Source organism: Gopherus evgoodei, chromosome 7 (assembly GCF_007399415.2).
Source record: "Gopherus evgoodei ecotype Sinaloan lineage chromosome 7, rGopEvg1_v1.p, whole genome shotgun sequence".
Lineage (NCBI taxonomy): Eukaryota > Metazoa > Chordata > Testudines > Testudinidae > Gopherus > Gopherus evgoodei.
Genome location: NC_044328.1, coordinates 100,404,975 through 100,428,074, shown reverse-complemented (window position 1 = coordinate 100,428,074; position 23,100 = coordinate 100,404,975). Strand labels below are relative to the sequence as shown.

General features: G+C 56.1%; 1 protein-coding gene across 3 annotated transcripts; it reads right to left on the bottom strand.

The window, feature by feature from the left end:
* Positions 1 to 8,588: 8,588 nt before the first annotated feature.
* On the bottom strand, positions 8,589 to 20,633 carry KCNK4 (potassium two pore domain channel subfamily K member 4). 3 transcript variants are annotated; one of them, XM_030571000.1, is made up of 7 exons: positions 20,497 to 20,633; positions 17,996 to 18,321; positions 16,509 to 16,629; positions 16,191 to 16,351; positions 14,144 to 14,330; positions 11,230 to 11,369; positions 8,589 to 9,940 (listed from the first exon to the last, which is right to left on the bottom strand). In XM_030571000.1, exons 2-7 carry the CDS (start codon positions 18,182 to 18,184, stop codon positions 9,470 to 9,472), a joined length of 1,269 nt encoding a protein of 422 aa, XP_030426860.1. In that variant the 5' UTR covers positions 18,185 to 18,321; positions 20,497 to 20,633; the 3' UTR covers positions 8,589 to 9,469. The 3 variants fall into 3 exon arrangements, with proteins under 3 accessions (XP_030426860.1, XP_030426859.1, XP_030426858.1); XM_030570999.1 differs by lacking the exon at positions 20,497 to 20,633 and adding an exon at positions 19,846 to 19,923; XM_030570998.1 differs by lacking the exon at positions 20,497 to 20,633 and having other exon boundaries at positions 17,996 to 18,493.
* Between the last annotated feature and the right edge of the window lie 2,467 nt (positions 20,634 to 23,100).

Genomic DNA, 23,100 nt, shown 5'->3' with positions numbered 1-23,100 from the left:
TGGGCACTGCACAGACCCACAACTGAGATCAGGGCCCTATCATCCCCAGAGACGTCTGCCATCTTAGCCCTGCCCAAGCCAGCTTTGCCAATGCCCCTCAGTCCTGACCTGCCCCCCTCCCAGACATATTTTTGCTGATTTTATGGATAAGGGGGTAAAGGAGACTGATTCAAGGAGCAACAAACTCAGTTTAGGTGACTCCTAAAATCTGCGCAAATTCTAGCCTCTGCAGAGGGCTTTATAATGGAACATGGATGCGAGAAAAGAGAGGGCCAGGGTTCCCCACCGGCTTAGGGGCTGCTCATAGGCCTCCATCTCCACTTCCTAGCAGCCCCATTGCAACCCTTATGCCCCTGGCACAACTTGAAAAGCCCTTGTCTCTTGCCTCTGACCTTGGGGAAGCCCTGCCTGGTACAGGGAGCTGGGGGAGTGGGGTTGCTATTCTCATCTATGCCCACAGGTGGCAGAGTTATGGTGTGTCAGTAGGAGCGTGCGGAGAGGACTGAGGATTTAAAAAATGCCTTGCAAACAAGGCAAAGTGGGTGCTAGGGACTGGCCTAGTGCAGGGCCCAATTCGAACTGTTTCAACAGGGCCACGGCAAGGATGAGTGGAAAAAAAAAAAAACATGTAAAAAACCATGTGGGGCTTGTACTCACCAGGCATACTCCAAGTCTTCGGCGGCACTTCAGCAGCAGGTCCTTTACTTGCTTCAGGTCCTTTGGCGGCACTAAGGACCCGCCACCAAAGTGCCACTGAAGACCCAGAGTAGCGAAGGACCCGCTGCCGAAGTGCCGCCGAAGACCTGGAGTGAGTGAAGGACCCACTGTCGAAGTGCCGCTGAAGACCCAAAGCACTGCCAGGTGAATAAAAATTAAAAAGGCGCCTATAGCCAGGGAAGGGATTCTCACTGGATGCGGGGCCCTCTTAGGCACGAGGCCCGATTCGGGGGAATTGGTGGAATAGGCCTAAAGCTGGCCCTGGCCTAGAACCTGCAGCTTCTGCTCCACCGTCCTAGCCCTTCCCCCCAGCTGTTAGTGCCCCTCAGTCCTGTCCGAGTCTCCTTGCCCCAGCTCTGCTAGTGCCCCTCCATCCTGACTCCCAGTGTCCCCTCACCCCCAACAACTGGACCTGCATTCCCCATCCCTAGTATCCCAGCTCTCTAGCCCCCATGCAGCCCCCGTGCCCGTATGGGTGTGGAATTGACCCTGTTCATAACAGACCCAGAGGAGAGAGTCTAGGATGCAGCTACCTCTGGGGTGGGGTTATTTATATAGGGACCGCGGTCCAAGGAGAACATCCCTTACCAAACACCTCCCCACCGCCTACAGCACAGCAACCCCCTCAACTCCCTAGAGCTGCCCTACAGCATTGGGGTTAGCACTGGCTGCCAGGGAGTGTCCCCTACTGAGTTCCAAGCCCGCTCCCTGCATCACAGCACCCCTCGTTCTGCTGTCAAGGAGGCAATGGGTCCGAGCAAAGCAGATAAGATCCATTTTAATTTTGTCTACAATGTTCCAAATCTCAGTGCATTCTGGGATGGGGGGCGGGGGTCAGGTGCTTGGGAGAGGGATGGGCTCATGCATTAGGGTGGTCAGAGGTCAGGCATTGGTGTGAGTGTGTGAAGTGCCAAGGTCAGGAATTGGGGGTGATGGGGTGGGGTGCAGGGGAGTTTGGGGGCTCATGGAGTGGGGCACACAGGGGTGTGGACCCGTCTGACCAACCCTTCCTGACCCAGTGCTCCTAGCCTCCAGCTGCTGCCTCAGTTGCTTCATTCGCTGCTCCATATGGTGAGTGAGTGGGTGCCTTGCCCCCAGATGCCGCCGGTAATCTGTGAGGAAAATCTGGTGGTCAACACTGGCTCACAGTACCCCCTGTCCTAAGGCCCCAGCCAAAGGGAACGAGGGGGGCACTGTAGGTGCAAGGGCTCCACCTACTGGGCACAAGTAGCTGCATCTCAGGCTCATCCCCTCCCTGACCTATGAAGAGTTAGCCCCATGCTTGGAAGCCACCTTCCCCTCCCTCCCCACCAATGTTTATGTAATCCTTGGCCCTGCCCTTTGCAGGGTTTCCCATCTATCGGCTGGCATTGCACAGCATGTGCTGATTGGCCAAGGGAAGGGGTCAGGGTCTTGGAACTGGGGGGAGGGTTGGACAGGCTCAGATTCTGGAGAGTGTCACTCCACCGCAGTGTTGTTGCATTGCCACATGGGGGGTCATGTGGTGTAACCTTGTTGAGTCGCATTATGTTGCACCAGGGGCTCACGCAGTGCAGCGTTGTATTGTTTCACCCAGCCCAGTGTGGTTGTGTTGTGTCACGCGGCGGGGGGTGGTTGCATGGTGTTGCTGGGGGTGTGTCACTTGGCACAGGGAGGTCACTGTATTTGGTTGCCTGGATGATTCCATTGGGCTGCCATGTTGCATGGTGTCACCCTGCTGCATTAGGTACTGGCTGGGCTGGGATCCCATTCCCCGCTGAGCTGACACCCCCAACTTTACCCCCACTCATCACCCATGTGTCCCCCTCACCTTTCAGGGTCTCTGTTAAGATTGCCAGCACCTCCTCCTCAATCAGTCCCAGGAGGGGTAGGGGCACCTGTGGTGGGAGGGAGTGGCTTTACCACTGGAGGCTCTCAGGTCTGGGAGGGGGGTATTCCCTCCTCCCTGGCTGTGGAGTGGGGGAGCTCAATGTCCAGGAGGTGATTCCCTGCAGCCCTGACCCTCCCTGGGAGGATTTCTGAACACTCATCCACATGATGAGAGCCTCAGTTCTCAGTGGTGCCCTGAGACTGGGGGAGGGCATTGTGAAGAGGCCCCTTCCCCACTGACATAGGACCCAGGTGGGGCATTAACCTTGTGTGTGTTCCCTGTGGGTGGGTGGAGGGAGCTCAGGGGATCATGAGAGATGCCTAGACTGGGGTTCCCAGCAGGACCCCAAACTGGAGCATCAGAAGTGATGGGGGATCACATGAGGGGACTGACTCGGGGGAGGGAGCCCCATAAGAGGGCATCAGGAGGGGCTGGGGTGATCAAGGCCAGAAGACAGACCACCATAGGGGATCAGGGAGATTGTGGGGGACATTTTAGGGGCTCAGGGTAGGGGTACTGAAAGGTAGTCAGAGGAGGCTGGGGGCAGGTGCACTGAGTAGGTCAGGGCTCAGGTGAGGTGGGAGGGGACTGGCAGGAGGCTCAGATCTGGGCAGGGCGGGATCATACCATCAAAGGGGCCTCATAAACCATGGGGTGGGGGGGAGAGACTCACAGCTGCTTTGCAGTCCCGCTCGTGTTTCCTCAGCCGGTGCCTGTAAGATTGATTCTGGCCCAGTGAGGATGAGCAGAGAGCGTGAGATGGGAGCAAACAGTGTCATGCCCACCCTGCCCCCCCACCCTGACTGCCTGGGACCACACAATGCCCCCTGTCACCCACGTCCCACTTGCACCCCACCCTGATTGCCTGAGACGACCTTATGCCCCCTGTTCCCCGCATCCACCCAGCACCCCCACCCTGACTGTCTGGGACCACCCAACACCCCCTGCTGCCCACCCCCACCTTGCACTCCATCATGATTGCCTGGGACCACCTTACAACCCCTGCCCCCATCCCCACCCCGCACTCCATCCTGACTGCCTGGGACCACCCAATGCCCCCCCCACCCCCACCTCATCCTGACTGCCTGCGACCACTCAATGCCCTGCCCCCATCCCTGCTCCCTAGCTATCCCCACCCTAGCTATCCTGGGCTTCCTCCCCAGCAGAGAAAACTGAGAGGTGAAGGGCAGGAGGCCTGGGGGAGGGTCAGGCCAGGCTGTTCCCAGGCTCTCTGGATTAACCTTGCTTCCCCATACTACCTGGGGTCTGTAATGCTGTATTCCAGTGACTCACTGGCTTGCTTGGAGCAGACTGGGTGGGGTCCCTGCAGATCCCCCCCCAGCCATGTCATTCCCAAGGAGCAAAGGCTCTGCCAGGAGTCCTGAACTCGTTGGGACTGACTGTGGTGGCCTCAGAGGGTGCTGGAGCCCAGAGGCCCAGCCCTGGGCACAGAGCCGATGGACTTGCCCTGGTGAAATGCTGAGCCCCGGGTCTGACAAATAATAGGGCTCCTCCCAAAGGGACGGTCAGAGTATCTACAGGCCCAAGATGAGGGGGTCTGGCTGTACCCACCTGTGTTAGCTGGTCCACGTGGTAACCCCCGCTGGGTGTGCCAGTCTCCAGTGCTGATGCGACTCCCTATGGTCAATATAGTGCTGCCCATGCCTGAGGTGGGCAGAGTGACTGAGCTTGAGGTAGAGGGGTGGGGCTCAGTCTATAACCCCCACCCACCACAGATCCAAAAGCACACAGTATCCCTCGCCTGGTGCTGAGATGAAGCCACCTCGGGGGTGGAGAGCAGGGGCTGTTTACACAGGGATTCCTCCCCCCAATGACTCACCTGAGAGGTGGTGTGTGACTCCAGCTGGGGGAGATGGCTGAGGTCACTAAGGCTTCAGCAGCAGGCCCAGATTCCTGGTGGGAGGAATCCCTTTAGAGCAATTGGGGGCAGCCGAGATGCCCCTAACTCCATCCCCAGGCCTTCCCCTCCTCCTGTGGCTTTGCATCCCTGGCATCTAAAAGGCGGCTTCCTTTCTCACCTCCTTCCCCACAGGCCATCCCTTCCTTGGAGTTGGGGGGTGGGGCGGGAGTTGTGCAGGGCAGATGCCCAGATCCCATTGCCCCCCAGCCCTCTGTCCCCCAGTCACTCCTACCTCCTGACAGGCACGTCTGGTTTCCTTCTAGGTCATCAATGGGGTGGAGGGGAGATGCCCCTGGGTGACCTGTGGGTGTGGGGGAGGGAATCCTGGTGAGAGGAGAGTATCCCCCGCCTCTCCCCAGATCAGATCAATGGGCCCATCTAGTGCAGTAGCCTGTCTTCCCCTCTCCCTGCCCAGGAGCAGACCTGTGGGTCCATCCAATCCAGCATCTCCCTCCCCCAGCTCCAGGCCAGTCTGTGTTCCTGTGGGGGTGGGGGGTGGCTGGAGCCCTGGAGTGGAAATTCCTTTAGCACAGATCTCCTAAAAGCTTCTGTGAGGGGGGTGGATTCCATTAGGGGCATGACAGCAGAGTCCCCAGGGGGGCATGGAGCTGGTGGGGGGATGGAATAGGGAAAGCAGCATCCCCGGGCCAGGTAGGGAGCCGGGAGGGAGAGGCTGCTGCTGCCCCACAGGGCAGATCAACTCCCACCCAATGAGGCTGAGCTGTCTGCCCCCCATGGGTCCCTGACTCCTGGGCATGTCACAGTCTAGTTGTGACCCCGCAGACCCAGCCATGTCCCCCAGAGGACAATTGCCCCATGGATCTTGTGTTGCATATTAATCCCCTTTCCTGAATTCTGTCCCTCCACCCCCAGTCACTAGAGATGGAGAGGCCTAGATGCCAACCTGATCACCCCACTCTTACCCCTCAGCAGCATCCATCCTCTGTTCCCCCTGCTCCAGCGCCTTCTCCTGCAACAACAGAGTGAATTAAATCAGACTCAGCTGCATCCCTTTCAGTGACACCTCAGAGAGCCCCAGTCCCTCTCCCAACACTGTGGTGCCCCCCCAGGAACCCCAGTCTCTGTCTCCCACTCTGCAGTGACACCTGCCAGCACCCCACATTGGTATTGGCACCATACAGGGATACCCAGTATTAGCCTCCCCCTAATATGGGGATGGCATTGTAGAGGATTGGGCACCTCCCAGCCACTAACGAACACCACTCCTCCCCCCTCCGCACACCCCAGTCCCATCCCCTACCTCCTGGGCAGTGCTGGGGTTAGGGGAGAGGCTCCACGCAGACCTGCAGAGAGAGGCAGGGCACAGATTTACCGGGGTGCACTGTGCTGGCAAGCATGTCCAGGAATGCCCTGTGAGCATGATAGTCCATGGGGTTAGGGTGAGCACCCCTACTCCAGCATGCCTAGGCAGGGTCCTGGGCTCTCCAGTGCCCCGTGTGTCTGTATCTCCTTCTCCTTTCCCTGCCAGAGCCTCGCTCTCTGTTCCCTGGCCTGGGCAGCCAGATTCTTAATCCAGCAACATAGGAACATAGGGCTGGAAGGAACCTGCTGGGCCACTGAGTCCGGACCCTGCTCTTGCAGCCAACCTGTTGCAGGATCCTGGTTGGAAACTTACCCAGCTCCAACCTCAGGCTGGATGGGGTGCTTGCCCACCCCTCCTCCTACTGGGAGGCTGCTCCAGACCATCCCTCATCTGCTGGGCACAAACCTTCACACATTCAGCCTCAGTGGATTCCTGGCCAGGTTATCCCCCATTTGTTCTTACGCCAACATTCCTCACTCATAAGACCCACTGTGATCATCCAGTCTGACCTCTGGCACCACGGGCCATAGGGCTGCCCTGAACTAATTCCCATTTGAACTAGAGCAAATCTGGATTTTGGTGGCCCTTTGCTAAACTGAAGAACCTTCCGTTATCATGTCTGTTCTCCAGGCAGGTGCCTAGAGACTGGGAGCAAGTTACCTCTTCACCTTCTCTTGGTTAAATGACAGTAACTGAGTCCTGCAGTCTATCTCTGTACAGCATTGTACCGGTAAGGCATCAGGATAAGGCATTATTACCTGACAGCTGCCCCTGTGCCTACATGGAAACATTCCTCCAGATTAAGGCAGGGTGTGAATTTTAAGTGGATTAACTATTCCTGTTTAACTGCATATGTGGATGCTCTTGGACCAGGAGCAGAGTGCCTTGTTCCAGATTAGTTTAATCTGGATTAGGATAATTTGGGATAAGGCACTCTGGTTCTGAAATTAGGGTGTCCACACATGGAGTTAGGAATCATTAATCAGGAATAGCTCCTGAGTAGACAAGGCTTTGGTGCCCAGGTGCAGCCCTGCAGGGCTCCCAGGTTTGTTCCAGGGCTCTGTTCCTAGGGATAGTTCTTGTTGGTGCATCCATCCCCAGTCAGAGAGAGCTGCAGCCATCCCGTCTCCGCTGCCCTGGAGGGGAAAGTAACCCCTTTCCGCTCATGGGATGGCAATCCAAGGGTATGGGGAAACTGAGTCATGCCTATTGTTCTTACAAATATGGCAGCATTTCCCACATTTTCCACAAGGTGATGTGATATACCCCCACCCCATATTTAGTCAAGTATCCTCCCCCACCCCCAGCTAACCATGTAGCCCTGTACCCCATGCCTTTGGGGTGATATTCCCAGCATCCTCTGCTCTCACCATCTGCGCAATTCCATCTCGCCATCCAGTTCCATTCCTGCCTTGCCCTGCAATGGACCAGGAAGCCATTAATGGGGTGCCCCTCCCTCACAGCCCCTTTGCTGGAAGGGGGTTATCCAGAGGACTGGAGCTCTCCCAGATGCCACTGCCACCCCTCTGTGAATCGGGGCCCAGCTCTCCCAGACACCCTCCTTGAAATTGAGACCCAGAGTTCCTTCCTGAATCGGGACCTCATGCCTACAGATTCCTGCCCTTGAAACCAGGACCAGTGCCCCAGATGCACCCCCCCCTTGAAATCAGAATCCAGTGACCCGACAGGCCCACTCAAACTGAGATATAGTGCCCTCAGATGCCTTCCTATCCATGTTGCATTCTCCATTGCGCCCCCCCCGACCCAGAGGGATTTTGGGGGTGTCACCTCACATGTCCTGTCACCTGCTCTGTGTCCCAGCTCATCTCCACTCTTCATGATGCCTCAGGGAACTGGGTGAGCTCAGAGCCTGAGACACCAGGGGGAGGGGAAGTGTCAGAGCTAGCGGCCCCCACCCAATCCCCCCCTTTTTAGCCCCCTCATTCCTATCCCCCACATGCCTTTGGTACCCAGTCATCCCCACCCCAGCACTCCCATTGAGCCCCCACGCCCTTCATGCCCCTTGCAGCCTGGTCACCCCTCCTGACATCTGCCTACCCCTCCACACATGCCCGCTAACCTGCCAAACCCAGCCACACACCTCTGCCCCCCATTTACTCCTCCACTCCCCCTCTCTTATCAGACCCCCACCTACTTAGTGCCCCCCATCACCCTTCCAGTATGGGGCACAGAGAGAAGCCGGAGTTTGGGGGGGGTGGGGGGTAGAGACCACAATGACCATGCACACAAGCCTCCCACCGAAAGGAAAGGATGGACTCACAGACACGCCAGTCAGACCAGGACCCCATGGTGCCTTGCGGTGACACCATGGCAACAGAAGAACCCTGCTGGGCAACAGTCTCCAGGCCCCCACATCCCTTCCCAGGGACCCCAGAATCCCTCACTTGCCCCCAGCAGAGCTGGGGGAGGAGAAGACTCGCCCCCCCCAGGTCCCCAATCCCCCACACCATACTTTGCACAGGTCCCCTGGGGATGGAGGACCCCTGGGAGGGGTAACACCCCCCACTCTGTGGGCCCACCTCCAGCATGCTCCACTTCCACTCCCAGCACCCCTTCTGCACTGCCTCCCCCCGGTCCCTGTCCCCCATCAAACCCCCACAGCCCCTTGCCTCTGAACCCCCCTACACCTCTTCCATGCTCCCCCACCCCTCCTGGGCTGGTGCCTCCTGAGCACTCCCTCCCTGAGGCACTGTGCCAGCCACGCCGACCCTGGACAGACACACGGATGCAGTGTCTCTCATTCAGATTTTGATTTAATCTGGAAAATAAAAAACAAAACAAACAATCGTCCATCGAACAGAGTCAAACAGGCACCTTTGTGTGTGTGGATTGGGGGGGGTGGGCAGCGACAGGACAGACACAGAGCGGGATCGCTGGGTGGACACCCCCACTCCCTACACCACGGGGGAGACGGAGGAGGCAGCAGGGAACAGCATTGCCCCTTGGTTGGTTCAATAAACTCCCCCAGTTGATTTGGGAGGGGTCACCCCCAGGAGTTTGGGGGTTCTGAATATCATTTGGCAGTTTGATCTCTCCCCCATTTTGTGGAGGCTTAAGGACCCAGCTCATGAGGCAAATGAGGCACAGATTTGGGGGGAAATGGGGGTGTCCCCCACGAGCTGCCCCCCAGATACTCCAGGGGAGGGAGTTAGCCTCTGAACTGGGGTGGTAGGTGTCTGTGTGCAGTGAGGTTCCCTGTATTGGAGTGGGTCTCCTGGTACCAGGAAGGGGATGGGAGCAAATCCCTTTTCTGGGCATGAGTGGGGTCTGGTGCTGGGGAGGGACAGTTGACACCTTGAGGGAACCATGGAGAATGGTGTCTTTGTGCCAGGGGTGCTCAGCTGGTACCAGGGTGGGAGAGGCAGTCTCAGTGCTGGGTTGGCAGTTGGCAGCAGGGGGGCAGTTAGCATCACAGGGGATGGAATGTCTCCATGCGGGGTGGACCAGTTGGTACCATGAAGGATGGGAGGTCTGTGTTGGGGGGGGCCCCATTGGTACCATGGGGGACAGGAAGGCCCAGCTGACAGCCAGGGGGGCAGTCTCTATGCTGTTGGGGGCACAGGTAGCACCATGCTGCAGGGGGGCAGTGTCCGTGTTGGGATCGCTCCACTCCCCTCTAGACTGCCTCGCCCTTGTGGCGAGTGCGGCTCAGCATGTCCATAGGCAGGCCGGGGGGCTGGCCGTGAGTGTGGCGGGTACGCAGGCGGCGGAGTTGGCGGGCGCGCTTGGCCTGCAGCCCCCCTTCGCTGGGCGCCTCGCTCTGGGTGTCGGAGCTCTCATCGATGAAGGCCAGGTTCTCCCCCATGTAGTCTATAGGGCGCAGGCCGCCCCCCGCTGAGGCGGCCATGTTGCGGGCGTTGAGCTGTGCCACCTGCAGGGCAGTGCTGGGAGAGGGGAGCTCCAGGTGAGGCAAGGGAGGTGGTGGTGAAGGCGTGGCAGGTGGAAGCTCTGAGGGAATAGGGGAGGGTGGGTGTCCCTTCAGCGTCCCCACTTTCTGAAGCTTCTCAGGCAGCCCCATGCCCGTCATCCGCAGCTGGGCTGTCACATTCCCTGTCCAGCTGGCAGCCTGCGCAGTGAGGCCCCCCATCTGTAGGTTGAGAGGGGAATCAGGGACAGGCAGGAAAATCTCCCACTGATCCCACCACGTACACCATCGAGCCCCCCCACTGACCTCTCTGCCCACATCCCTCCACTGATCCTCTCAACATAAACCCCCAACCCCCTCAGCCTGCAGAGTGAGACCCCCTGCCATTTGGGGGGAGAGTCAGGGAACCCATCCAAGCCCTGCCACTGACCCCTCTCCACTTCCACCCTGACCACCCACATACTTACTCCTCCCTACCTCATCCCTTCCCACTGACATGCCCCCTCTCTACATGAACCACTCCTCCCTTCCCCCACCCATCCACTCTGCTGGATTGGGAGATATCAGACTGGGGGGGAGCATGCCCTGAGGTGTGTGTACAGGATGTGGGAGGAGGCTCTTTTGGAGTGGGTGCATGCTAGTGTGTGTGTGCAGGGTGGATACATAGCCTTTGTGCACCAGGACAGCACCCGCCAGTGTGTGTATCTTGTGGGAGTGCGGTGGAGCAATGATGGGAGTCCACAGGTGGATGCAGGGGCCGTGGAAGTGGTCAGATGGAGTGGTCAGCTGGGGGGTGGGGAGGACCCATCTCATCCCACATGTGCGGAGTCAGCACCCCCAGGAAGTTGTCAATGTGGGGGATGTGGGGTCCTTTGAAGGGTTGGAAGAGGTGGTGGTTGTGAAGGGGTCTGTAGTGGGGTACCAATCTTGGCATGTGTATGCATGTGTATGCTGTGTACTCACAGCCAGTTGGGGGTGCCATGGGGGGGTGATAGGGATGGGGTGGGGACACAATGGGAGGATGCAAAAGGGTGGGGGGGGGCAGGGGATAGTGGGAGTCTGTGGGGAGTTGGAGAGATGGGGTGGGGGACAGTGAGGGGGTTAGAGAGGTGAGGGGAATAGGAGATCTGTGGGTGACAGGAGGAGACAGTGGAGAGTTCATGGGGAGATGCAAAAGGGAGGCAGTAAGGGGGATGGAGGGGCAAGACAGTGGGGGATTCTTAGGGGGAGCTGGAGGAGTAAGGGGCAATGGGGGCTTGTGGGGGGTTGGAGGGGCAAGATGGCAGAAAGTAGGGGGATTGGAGGAGTGGGGGGCAGAGGAGCACAGCAGAGGGGAGTCCATTGGGGGTCCATGAGAGGATGCAAAAGGGGGCAGTGAGCGGGTCAGAGGGCAGGGTAGTGGGGGTTCTGTGGGAGGGTAACGGGCACGAGGGGGGCAAAGAGGGGATCTGAGGGGTGGGGAGAAGTGAGGGGATCAAAGAGACGTGGTGGGGGAAGTGTGGGGTACCAACCTCAGCCCGTGTGCGACGGGACAACACCCGCAGCCAGTTGCCAATCATGGTGAGGATGGAGGCGAAGTAGGCGAGGCCCAGCAGGATCCAGAACCAGACCAGAGGCTTGTACCAGGGGTGCTTGTCCCCTATACCATCACCTGGGAGGGGAGATGCTGAGACACTGCCCCCGAAACACACAACCTCCTCGCTGCACCGGCTGTGCCTTCCCTGCCCCTCTCTCCCATCACTCTACTGCCCCCCAATCCTCCTGCCAGCCCCTCTCTACCCACTTCCCTCTGCCCCCTCCCTATTCTTCTTTCCCTGTACCAGGCCCCTCTGGCCACACAAAAATGGCCAATGGTCCATCTAGAGCAGCATCCTGTCTTCCGACAGTAGCCCATACCGGAGCTTCAGGGAGAGTGTACAGAACAGGGCAATTTGGAGAGATCCACCTGTCTGCCCCCCCGGCTTCTGACAGTTGAGAGGGTTAAGAGCGCCCTAAGCATGGGGTATATCCATCTCTGACTATCTTAGCCAATAGCCAGTGATGGACTTAATTTCCATGAACTTATCTAATTCTTTTTTGAACTCAGTTATACATCTGGCCTTCACAACATCTCATGAGAGGTTGATTGTGCCTTGTGTGAAGAAGTATTTCCTCTTGTTTGTATTAAACTTCCTCCCCATTAATTTCAGTCAGTGACCCCCCTGGTTTTTGTATTGTGTGAAAGGGTAAATAAATACTTCTCTATTTTTCTACACCAGTCATGATTTTGTAGACCTCTATCATATCCCCACTTGATTGTTCAGCTTAGAAAAGAGACAATCCTAATATTTTTAGACTATCCTCATATGAAAGTTATTCCATACCCTTGATCACCCCTGTTGTCCTTTTCTGAATGTTTTCCAGTTTCACTATATATCCTTTTTGAGATGGGACAACCAGAACTGGACACAGCATTCAAGGTGTGGGCACATCATGGATTTATATAGTGGCATTATAATATTTTCTATCTTATTTTCTATCCTTCCTAGCATTCTGTTAGCATTTCTGACCACTGCTGCACATTAAGCTGAACTTTTCAGAGAACTACCCACAATAACTCCAAGATCTCATTCTTGAGTGGCAACATCTAATTTAGACCTCATCATTTTGTATGTGTAGCTAGGATTATGTTTCCCAATGTGCATTACTTTGCACTTACCAATGCTGAATTTCATCTCCCATTCTCTTCCCCACTCATGCAGTTTCATGAGATCCCTTTGTAACTCTTTGCAGTCTGCTTTAGACTCAACTATCTTAAGTAATTTTTTATCATCTGCAAACTTTGCCATTTCACTGTTCACTCCCCTTTTCCAGATCATTAGTGAATATGTTGAATAGCACAGGTCCCAGTCCCTTGGGGGACGCTGATATTTACCTCTCTCCATTCTGAAAACTGCCCATTTATTCCTACCCATTGTTTCCTATCTTTCAACCAGTTACTGATCCACGAGAGAGCCTTCCTTCTAATCCCACGACTACTTTTTTCATAAGAGCTTTTGGTGAGAGACCTTGTCAAAGACTTTCTCAAAATCCAAGTACGCTATATCGACTAGATCACCCTTATCCACATGCTTGTTGACCCCTCTCAAAGAATTCTTGAATCATGAGCCACAATTTCCCTTTACAAAAGCTGTGTTGACTCTTCTCCAACAAAGTGTGTTTATTAGTGTTAACTGATAATACAGTTGTTGTTTTTTTTACTATAGTTTCTACCAGTTTGCCCAGTACTGAAGTTAGGCTCACTGGCCTGTAATTGCCAGGATCACCTCTGGAGCCTTTTTGTTAAAATTGGCATTACATTAAGCTATCCTCCAGCCACCTGGTACAGAGGCTTGTTTCAGTGATGGATTACATACCACAGTTAGTAGTTCTGCCATTTCATGTTTGAACTCTTGGGTGAATACCAGCTGGTCCTGGTGACTTATTACAGTTTAATTATCAATTTGTTCTAAAATCTCTTCCACTGACACCTCTGTGTAATAGTATTTCAGATGTATCACCCAAAAAGAATAGCTCTGATGGGGGTATCTCCCCCACAGCCTCTGGAGTGAAGACTGATGCAAAGAATCCTTTTAGTGTCTCTGCAATGGCCTTGTCTTCCTTGAGTACTCCTTGAACACCTTTGTGGTCTGGCCCCACTGCCTGTCTAACATGCTTCCTGCTTCTGATGTACTAAAAAAAATTCTTACTCTTACTGTTTGTGTCTTTAGCAAGTTGCTTCTCAAGTTCTTTCTTGGCCTGTCTTATTACACTTGTACCCTTAACCAGCCTGAGTTTGTTGGAACTCACTGGAATTTGATTTCCAATGTTTAAAGGGTGCTTTTTTGCTTCTAACCACCTCCATTATTCTGCTGTTTAGCTATGGTGGTATACTTTTGGTCCTCGTATGGTCTTTTCTGATTTGGGGCATACATTCACTATGACCCTGTATTATGGGGTTTTAAATAGTCCCTGCTGCTTGCAGGCATTTTGCTCTTGTGACAGCTCCTTTTAATTTCCATTTAACAAGTGTCCTCATTTTGTGTATTTCCCCTTTTTTAAGTTAAATGTTACTGTAGTGGGATTTTGTGTGTGTGTATTATCTTCCTACCGAGATGCTAAATTTAATTATATTATGGTCACTATTACTGAGCAGTCCTGCTATAATTAGCTCTTGGACCACATCCTTTGCTCCACTTAGGACATCATACCTCACCACCCACCTTCCCTGTCATTCGCTCCTCACACCTCCCACACTGGGACCCATTAGGGGCTCTCTCACACTAGCCCCCACACACACTAGGCTCCCCCTCCCCTTTCCTTGTCTCCCATGAAGCCCAGCTTCCACTGAGCCCCCCTCCTGCCCATCACCGACAGCCTCCCCCATATAGATCCCCTCATGTCTACCTGCTACATAGTCCCCGAAGCCAATGGTAGTCAGCGTGATGACCACGAAGTAGACAGATTCCAGCAGGGTCCAGCCCTCCACTCGCTGGAACACAATGGTGGGGATGGTGACGAAGAGGATGCAGCCAATGAGGATGAAGAGCAGGGCTGAGAGAACCCGAACAATGGTGGGACTCACCTGCCATTTCTGGGAGGGAGGAGACAGCATCAGGGGAGTACCGGGGAAAGCCCCTCCCGCACACGCACACTCTGACCCCGAAAGGGGAACCACCACCACCACATACACCAACCCCTTTGCCCCTCACATACACTGATTCCTCCCAACACACACACACACACACACACACACACACTCTCTCTCTCTCTCTCTCTCTCGCCCCTCCTCACACAGCCCCCTGGCAGTAAAGGTGCCACCTCGCCGGGTTTTGTACTGGTTTGCCAGGTAGAAGATTTTCTGTGCTGGGTTTTTTCATTTGAGACATGCCAAAGCACTCTACAATCCATGTCTTGTAGTTTAGACTGTGGCCCATGTTAGGATGAGGTAAGAAAAAAGATAAAAGACATCCACGCAGCGTGCAGCGGCAGTCAAAAAAGCAAACAGGATGTTAGGAATCATTAAAAAAGGGATAGAGAATAAGGCAGAGAATATCTTATTGCCCTTATATAAATCCATGGTGTGCCCACATCTGGAATACTGCGTACAGATGTGGTCTCCTCATCTCAAAAAAGATATACTGGTATTAGAAAAGGTTCAGAGAAGGACAACGAAAATGATTAGGGGTTTAGAACAGGTCCCATATGAAAGAGATTAAAGAGGCTAGGACTCTTCAGCTTGGAAAAGAGGAGACTATGGGGGGATATGATAGAAGTCTATAAAATCATGAGTGGTGCGGAGAAAGTGAATAAGGAAAAGTTATTTAATTTTTCCCATAATATAAGAACTAGGGGACACCAAATTAAATTAATGGGCAGCAGGTTTAAAACAAATAAAAAGTTCTTGTTCACACTGTGCACAGTCAACCTGTGGAACTCCTTGCCTGAGGAGGTTGTGAAGGCTAGGATTATAACAGGGTTTAAAAGAGAACTAGATAAATTCATGTTGGTTAACTCCATTAATGGCTATTAGCCAGGATGGGTAAGGATTGGTGTCCCTAGCCTCTGTTTATCAGAGGGTGGAGATGGATGGCAGGAGAGAGATCACCTGATCATTACCTGTTAGGTTCACTCCCTCTGGGACACTTGGCATTGGCTATTGTCGGCAGACAGGATACTGGGCTGAATGGACCTTTGGTTTGACCCAGTATGGCCATTTTTATGTTCTTATATAAAAGAACATAAAAATATACAGATTGTGTGGGGGTTGTTCGTCTGTTTTGTAAAACGATTCTCTAACGCATTCTAGTAATACCTATAATGGGCACTAGGACCCTTTTTCTTAACAGGGGGCGTGGCTAGTGGCCAGGTTCTGGTGGTGGTGTGACAAGTGGACCAGATTTTGTTGTTTGTTGATGGGCTGATGGCCAGGTGCTGTGATTTGTTAGGAGGCAGGGTGGCCAGAGGCTGGGTTTTCTGCACCTCAAAGGTGGCCACCCTACCCAGGAGGGGAACTGTGCTACACTACCCTGGGGAAAGGACCCTCCCCCCACCTCTGGGCAGGGAATCCCTGGAACCCATGGGGTGGAGGCAGAGAGTGTTGGGGGAGGAAACAGACTGGGGAGCCCCCTGAGATAGGAGCCCCCAACCAAGCTGGCCCCATAAATGGGAAAGATCTAGTGCTGGAAAGCAGAGCTAGGCTCCTGGTCCCACTATCTGACCCCTCCTCTGCAGCACCTCTGCTCTACACACAGCGTGGAGAGTGGGTGCAGGGGCATGGGGGGGCTGCTGGGGGAGCATAGGAGGCTGGGAGACCAAGGGGGAGCATGGAAGACACTGTAGCTGCAGGACATGAGGGGTTGGAGCGGGGGAAGCACTGACAACCCTGGAGCTGCTGGGTACATGGGCCCTGGCTCTGTGGGGGCAGGGGGACAGGGATGCAGAGGGCACTCACCAGGAAGATATCCTCCACCTTGCTGATGGCCTGGCGCAGCGAGAAGCCCAGGTGGTCGCCCACCCCAGCCAGCAGCATCCCGAAGAGTGGGATCCCAACCAGAGCGTAGAAGATGCAGAAGAGACGCCCCCCCTCTGTCTTGGGGGATGTGTTACCGAACCCTGGGAGGGGGCATGAAGTCAGCAGGGAGGGGGCAGAACTGATGCCCCTTAATCCTGAACTGCAGCTCACTGCTATTGCAGCCCTGAGCACCCACCCCCAACCTCTGCCCTCAATCCCTACCCACACCACACACACACATATCCCACGGGCCAGTACCGATGGTGGTGATGACAGTGCCAGCGAAGAAGAAGGCACTGCCCATGTCCCAGTTGGTGCTGGTGCTATTGGTGCTGTTGGCTGTGGGGTCAGCGCCGGCACCCATGGCGTCTCTGACATGCTGGGGGAAATGGGAAGGGATTAATGCTAGTGGTTTTGGGTTCCCCCACATCATGCAGCTCCTGCTGTCCCCTCCCCACATCCTTAACCCTGAACTTGGCTTTCCCAGTACACATTTGCCAACCCTTTCCTGACTGTCCCATGGCTGTTGTCCCCAGACACCTGACTGCCCCCACCCCATCCTTCTTTCCCCTTCTTCTTCCCATCTCCCCCTGGAAACCCTCCATCAGCCTCACCCCACCCCATTGCCCCTCAAATCACCCCAACCTGCATCTGCTTCTGCTCCACACCCTTCCCATGCCTCCAGCACTGTCCCTCCCCATCTACCCCTTACAACCATCTCCTTCCCACCCCCCCATTGGCCGAAATCAGAGTTGTCAGTCTCAGGAGTTTTCCAGCTTGGCCCAAGGATTAGGGGGAAAAGCCCGTGTGATTGGCTGCCCTTCTCCCACTTTCTCCACCTCCTGGGAAGGGCAGCCAATCAGGGCTCCTGCAGGAGGCAGGTGATGCTCTCCCTCCCCCACAAGAGATATCAGCTAGAGCAGTGGTCCTCAACGTGGTGCCCGTGGGGGCATCTTAATGCGCCCGCGTCATGGCCCCCGGGGAGAGCATTTCAGCGGGGATGCCTCTCGATGACGAAGCTTGTCAATGGCAAGCGGCGTCATCGAGAGGCGTCGCCGCCGAAATGCCGCTGAAATTCGGTGGCATTTGGGGGGGTGCTCCACTGCCACAGTGGTCCTTTGTCTGGCGCCGGCCAGACGAAAAGGTTGGGGACCACTGAGCTAGAGAATTGTGGGGTTAGGGTGACCAGATGTCCCGATTTTATAGGGACAGTCCCGATTTTTCTTTTATAGGCTCCTATTACCCCCCCACCCCCATCCCAATTATTCACATTTGCTGTCTGGTCACCCTATGTGGGGTGTGGGGGGACAGAAGTAGCAGGGAACAGGAGGGAAGTGGAGAGGAAAGGAGAAAGAGCCCAGCAGTTTAGGGCAGCCCTGCTCCCCACTCCAGCCCTGCCCCTCCCAGACTGGGGGAGGGTGACAAGCCCCATGGAGCTGCAAGAGGAGGAGGGCAGATGTAGGAGGCCAGGGAGGGAATTAATTTCTGGACTGGGGGGACAGAATTAATTCATTAGGATTTTAGGAAAAGCTGGAGGCTCTGTGCAATCCCTGAGCCAGCAACAGCCTCTTTCTCTTTAGGAACTGGCAGCGCTGTAACTGAGGGGACTTTCAGTAGTGGCTATAGCACTTTCCATCACCCCCACCAATGCCTGCTATTCCCTCCCCTATGCCCCACCCCTGCTCCCCTCTTTCCCTCATTCACCCCACCCCATCCCCCTCCATGCCCTTCTCCCACCATCTCACCAGGATGAGTGTGTCCAGCTCCTGGCTGGGCACACAGCGGTATCTCTGCAGGAACTGCTCACGGGCGACCTGCAGTGCCTCCTGCTGGCGGCTCTCGTGTGGCTGCTCCAGCAGGCGGAAGACGAAGGCGCCGCTCACCAGGTAGGCCAGCACCACTGTCAGCAGGGCCAGCACCGTAGCCTGTCGCATCACGCTGCCCCGCTCACTATGGGGTGTCTGCCCCACCCCCGCCCCACTCAGGATTGATTCCTTAGAGGAGTAGCAGACAGGCAGTGCCCCATGGTTCTCAGCAGGGTTGGGGGCTGCAGGGGTCAGGGGAGAGCTCACTACAGGGAGAAGATGGAGGTGAGTGTGGGGGGAGGCCACCCCAATACCACCCATACCCCAATAACCTCCAGTGCAGAAATCCCCATTGCATCCTAATATCACCAACACCCCATCCCAATACACCAATAACCCAATAGCCCCCACTGCATAGTATCCCATTACATCCAAATACCATCCATAGCCCCCCACCCTGATATGCCCCACCCATACCCCCACTGCATGGAGACCCACATTACACCCTGATACTACCCATAGCCCCCCATTGCAATAAGCCCCACCCATACCCCAATAGCCCTCACTGCAGAGACCCCAAATACTACCCATAGCCCCCTATTCTGATATATCCTACCCATACCTCCATCCAATATGCCCCACCCATAATCCATTCACCCTCACTGCAGAGACAGCTCATTACATCCCAATACCACTCATAGCCCCTCACCCTGATACACCCTACCCATACCCCAATAACCTCCACTGTAGAGATCCCATTACACCCATTCACACCCCCAATAGCCCCCACCCATACCCCAATCTCCACTGCATATAGACTCCCAGAGGTCCCACTCCAATATGCTCCACCCATATCGCCATAACTCCTACTGCTTAGAGACCCTCGTAGTCCCTACCCTGATACACCCTATCCATACCTCCAATAACCCCACTATGTAGAGACCCTCCAGTATACCCAATACCGCTCGTAGCTTCCACCCTGATATGTCCCCTTTACCCCCTTCAATAAACCCCCTTCTTAGAGAACCCCAACCCAATATGCCACTCCCAGTAGCCCATAGTGCTCTGGGGCAGTGGCTCACTGGGGTGGGGGATGGGAGGAGTGTGGAGAGATGCCTACCCCACATAGTCCCTACTGCAGAGACACCCATTACACCCACATATCCCCAATATCCCCTATTCCCCACCCCAATACCACATGCATAGGGGGCTTTGGGAATAGCTCTCTGTGGGGAGAGGACACAGGCAGATTCCAGAGAAAGACACCCTCCTTCTGCCAACTCCCCATATCCCGCACTGCACAGACATCCCTCTATGCCACCTCCCACCCCCAGTGCCATGTGGTGTTCCAGGGGATGGCTGGGGGTAGCTCACTGCAGGGGGAGATCACTCCCACAGCACCACATCCATCTTCCTCCAACAACTCCCCCGACACGAAGACTCTCCATCCTCCACCTCCAAATGCCCATAGTGCTTGGCAGGGCAGGGTGAGAAGAGACACCCCTTTTTCCCTCCCCCATAACATAGAGAAACCCGTTACCCCAAATACCCCCAATACCTACGCTACTCCGGGAGATGGCGTACCTCACTGAAGGGGGAGGGGTGTGGGGGAATATACTCCCACCTTTCCCCCATTGCCAAAGTGATACCCTCCCATCCCCCATCCCCTCTGCCGCCCCATCCACCCCCCGCTCTGCCTCAGCCCCCAGGGTGCCCATGGGAGGTAGGTTGCAAGGGGATCACAGGGAGTGGGAGCATCACGCCGAGACCCCCCTGCCCCCCCTCCCTACCTTATGGTGCTCGGCGGGAGGGCAGCGAGAAGGCGGGTTGAGAAGCTGCACTGACACCCCGGCTCTGCCCCCCTCCCCTTGGGATGCCCCCAGCGCCGCTCGGAGCCGGAACCTCTGCCCAGTGGGTCCCCCCCAGCAGACCCAGCTCCCCAGCGGACAGACGGGGCGAGCCAAGGAGCTCCGGGGGGGGGGAGCGCTTCGCCACCTCGCTGCCTCCCCCGGCCAGCCCCCAGCTGGGTAGCAGCGCGCAATGCGCACCCGGCGGGCGGGCGGGCAGGAGCTGCGGTGGATGGAGCGGGGGGGCAATGAGACGGCGCCGGGGCTGCTGCCAGGAGATGCTGTAGCTGGAGGAGCCGAGTTTAAAGGAGCAGGAGCAGCCGGGTGTGTGCTCAGCTGCCCATGAGATGGGGGGAAGGGCACCGGGGGGGACCCCATCCCCGGACCAGCGCCCCACGGGGGGGGTGTTAACCCCGGTGGGTCGGGCGGAGGGATTAACCCCAATCCTAGGGATCCCCGATGGGGAGGGTCTTGAAGGAGTTAACCTCAGTCCCGGGGGGGCCACACGTAGGGGATACACTGTACAGCCCCCTTGCAGAGGGCACGGGGGTCTCCCTCCGTCGCCCCGGTGGACAGGCTGCCCTATTCACTCACCTGGGTGCCATGCAGAGCCAGACCCTACATTAGCTGGGCTCCAGGGAGCGATGGAGGGGGGCTGAGTCTCCCGGCCCCTCCCAGTCGGGTGCGTGGGGGGGGAAGCTGCCTGGTGCACAGCTGGCTCTGTGCCAGCCCTCCCCCATCCAACCTGTCAGCCAGAGCCCAATTAACGGGAGCCTTTCAATTAGCTCTGCCCCGCCAGGCCCTGGTGCCACCACCGCAGGTTTGGCACTGCACAGAGGCCGCCAGCCAGCGTCCGTGCCCGGCCTGCCAGCAGAGGGCTGCAGGGAGCAGAGCAGGAGCGCCAGCTGCAGGGGGAGCTCCCGGCTACTCCAGGCCTGCCCTCTGCCAGTAGGGGGCGTTGTACACGGCCCCCTGTGGTGTGTGTACACACACACACGCTTGTCTCATACACAATGAGGCTCGTTCTCTCCTGCACGGGGTGACAGACACACATGGTGCCTCTCATACACCCCCGTGGCACACATAGTATCACACACACTATCACGCCCCATCTCACACACATCCCTGTGTCTGTTTCATGCACAAACTCTCACACACCCTGTCACACACTGTAGCTCACACACTGTCCCACCCCATCTCACATGCATCCCGGTGTCTGTCGCTTGTACTTGGACTGTCTCACACAGCATCACACATTCTATCTCACACAAACACTGTCCCAGCCCATCTCCATGTCTGTCTCCTGTACATGGATAGACTCTCTCACACACCACATGTATCTCTCACACACGTTTCACCCCATCTCACATGGATCCCCATGTCTATGTCTCATACACAAACTGTCTCACACACCCTGTCACACACTGTAGCTCACACAGTCACACCCCATCTCACACACATCCCGTCTCATGTCTGTATCTCAGACTCATACTTGGACTGTCTCACACAACATCACACATTGTATCACACACACTATCCCACCCCATCTCACACGCATCCCCGGCTGTCTGACATGTCATACAGTCTCACACACACACACACACACACACACACACACACACACACACACACACACACACACATCTCTCTTACACATTTGACACACTCCAGATAAAGCCACTGCCGCTCAGCCCAGTTGGTCCCCCAGCCTCCATCACACTGCCCAGTGTGGGCAGTGGGGCACAGAGTTCCAGGGGAAGGGATGGATAGAGTGGTACCCGCCCCAGCATCCCCCCTCCCCCTGCATCACTCACTCGCTAGCAGCAGCAGCAGCAGCAGCAGCTCCTCCCTGCACTAGGATCCGGCAGACAGGTGCACCCTCCTGCCTCACTCCTCCCCTCCCAGGATGGGGCAGCTGCTGGCCTGTCTCCCGCCACCCCACCCCTGTTGGCCCCCAGCTGCCAGGAGCCTCCCCACCTCTGCCCAGTCACAGCCAGAGGGAGCCAGAGCCTCAGGCTGCAGGAGCTGCAGATTGGGGGGGAGGGGCTTTTAACCCTTTTTGAGGGGAGATCATGGAGGGGAGCAGTGCACAGAGAGGGGACAGGCTGGTACCAGCACAGGATACCCAGGGGGACAGAGGTGGGGACACATCCTTTTGCCATGGGATTCTGGGATGATTTTTTAGGATAGAGCGGTTCCCCTTCCCTAGGATGGTGCAACTCCCAAAGCCTCCCCACACTGCTCCCTCCCTGGCCCCAGAGGAGGGGGCAGGACTCCTGGGTTCAAGTCTCAGCTGCTCCATGTCCCCTCTCTGAGCCCATTTCCCCCCCCCTGCAGAATGGGGTGGGGGCACTACTGTCCCTCTGCCTGCAGTTGCCTGGGTTCTGTGTGTGTGTGTGTGGGGGGCTACTGTAACATTCTTTCACCCTGAAGTGCTGGAGACCTGCACAGGAGGGGGGTGTCTGCAGCCCAGACTAGCTTGGGAGCAATGCAGCTGCCAGACCCCCAAGCTGGAAAGAAGCAGGCAGGACCTGCCTGAAGCTGAGGCAAGGAACTTTATTGGGGCTGGGGGAGACAGAGTTACATATAAACCCCAGAGCTGGGGCGGGTGTGTGGGGGGAAAGACTCCCTGTGCTGCACCCCCTCTCTTTGAGGAACTTCTGCTGAGCCCCTCTCGGGGGGGGGGTGACTCAACATAGCAGCTCCTCCAAAGTTTGGGTGGGTGGACACAACCCGCCCTTTGATTCCCTGAGCCATGAATAGAGGGCTTAATTCCCTTCAAGCTGTGTGTCTGTGTGTGTGTGGGGGGCAGAGATTCCAATTAACCCCATTAATTGAGCCCCCCCATTCCTTGTGTGCAGGGAGTGGGGCATTGAGCAGCTGTCAGCCCACTGAGCTGTAGCACCCACAATTTTTAGCACCTTAAGGAAGCCAGGTTGTAAAATAAATCCCAGAGGGTTACACATGTCCATCTGTGGAGGGAAGGGGAGAAGGACTTCCCTTCTCAGCCATAAAGTGCCACATAGCAGCTGGGGAGCTCCAGGCAACATCAGGGATCTTTGTAGCTGGGGTGGGGGGGAACATTTCTGCCATCCAGGCTGGAAAGAGAATGGAAAATAATGTGAAACACAGAAATTATCATCTCGCTGCCCCCAGTGCAAAGATGCAGCTGCCTCTGGGGTGGAGCTCAAGGATGCA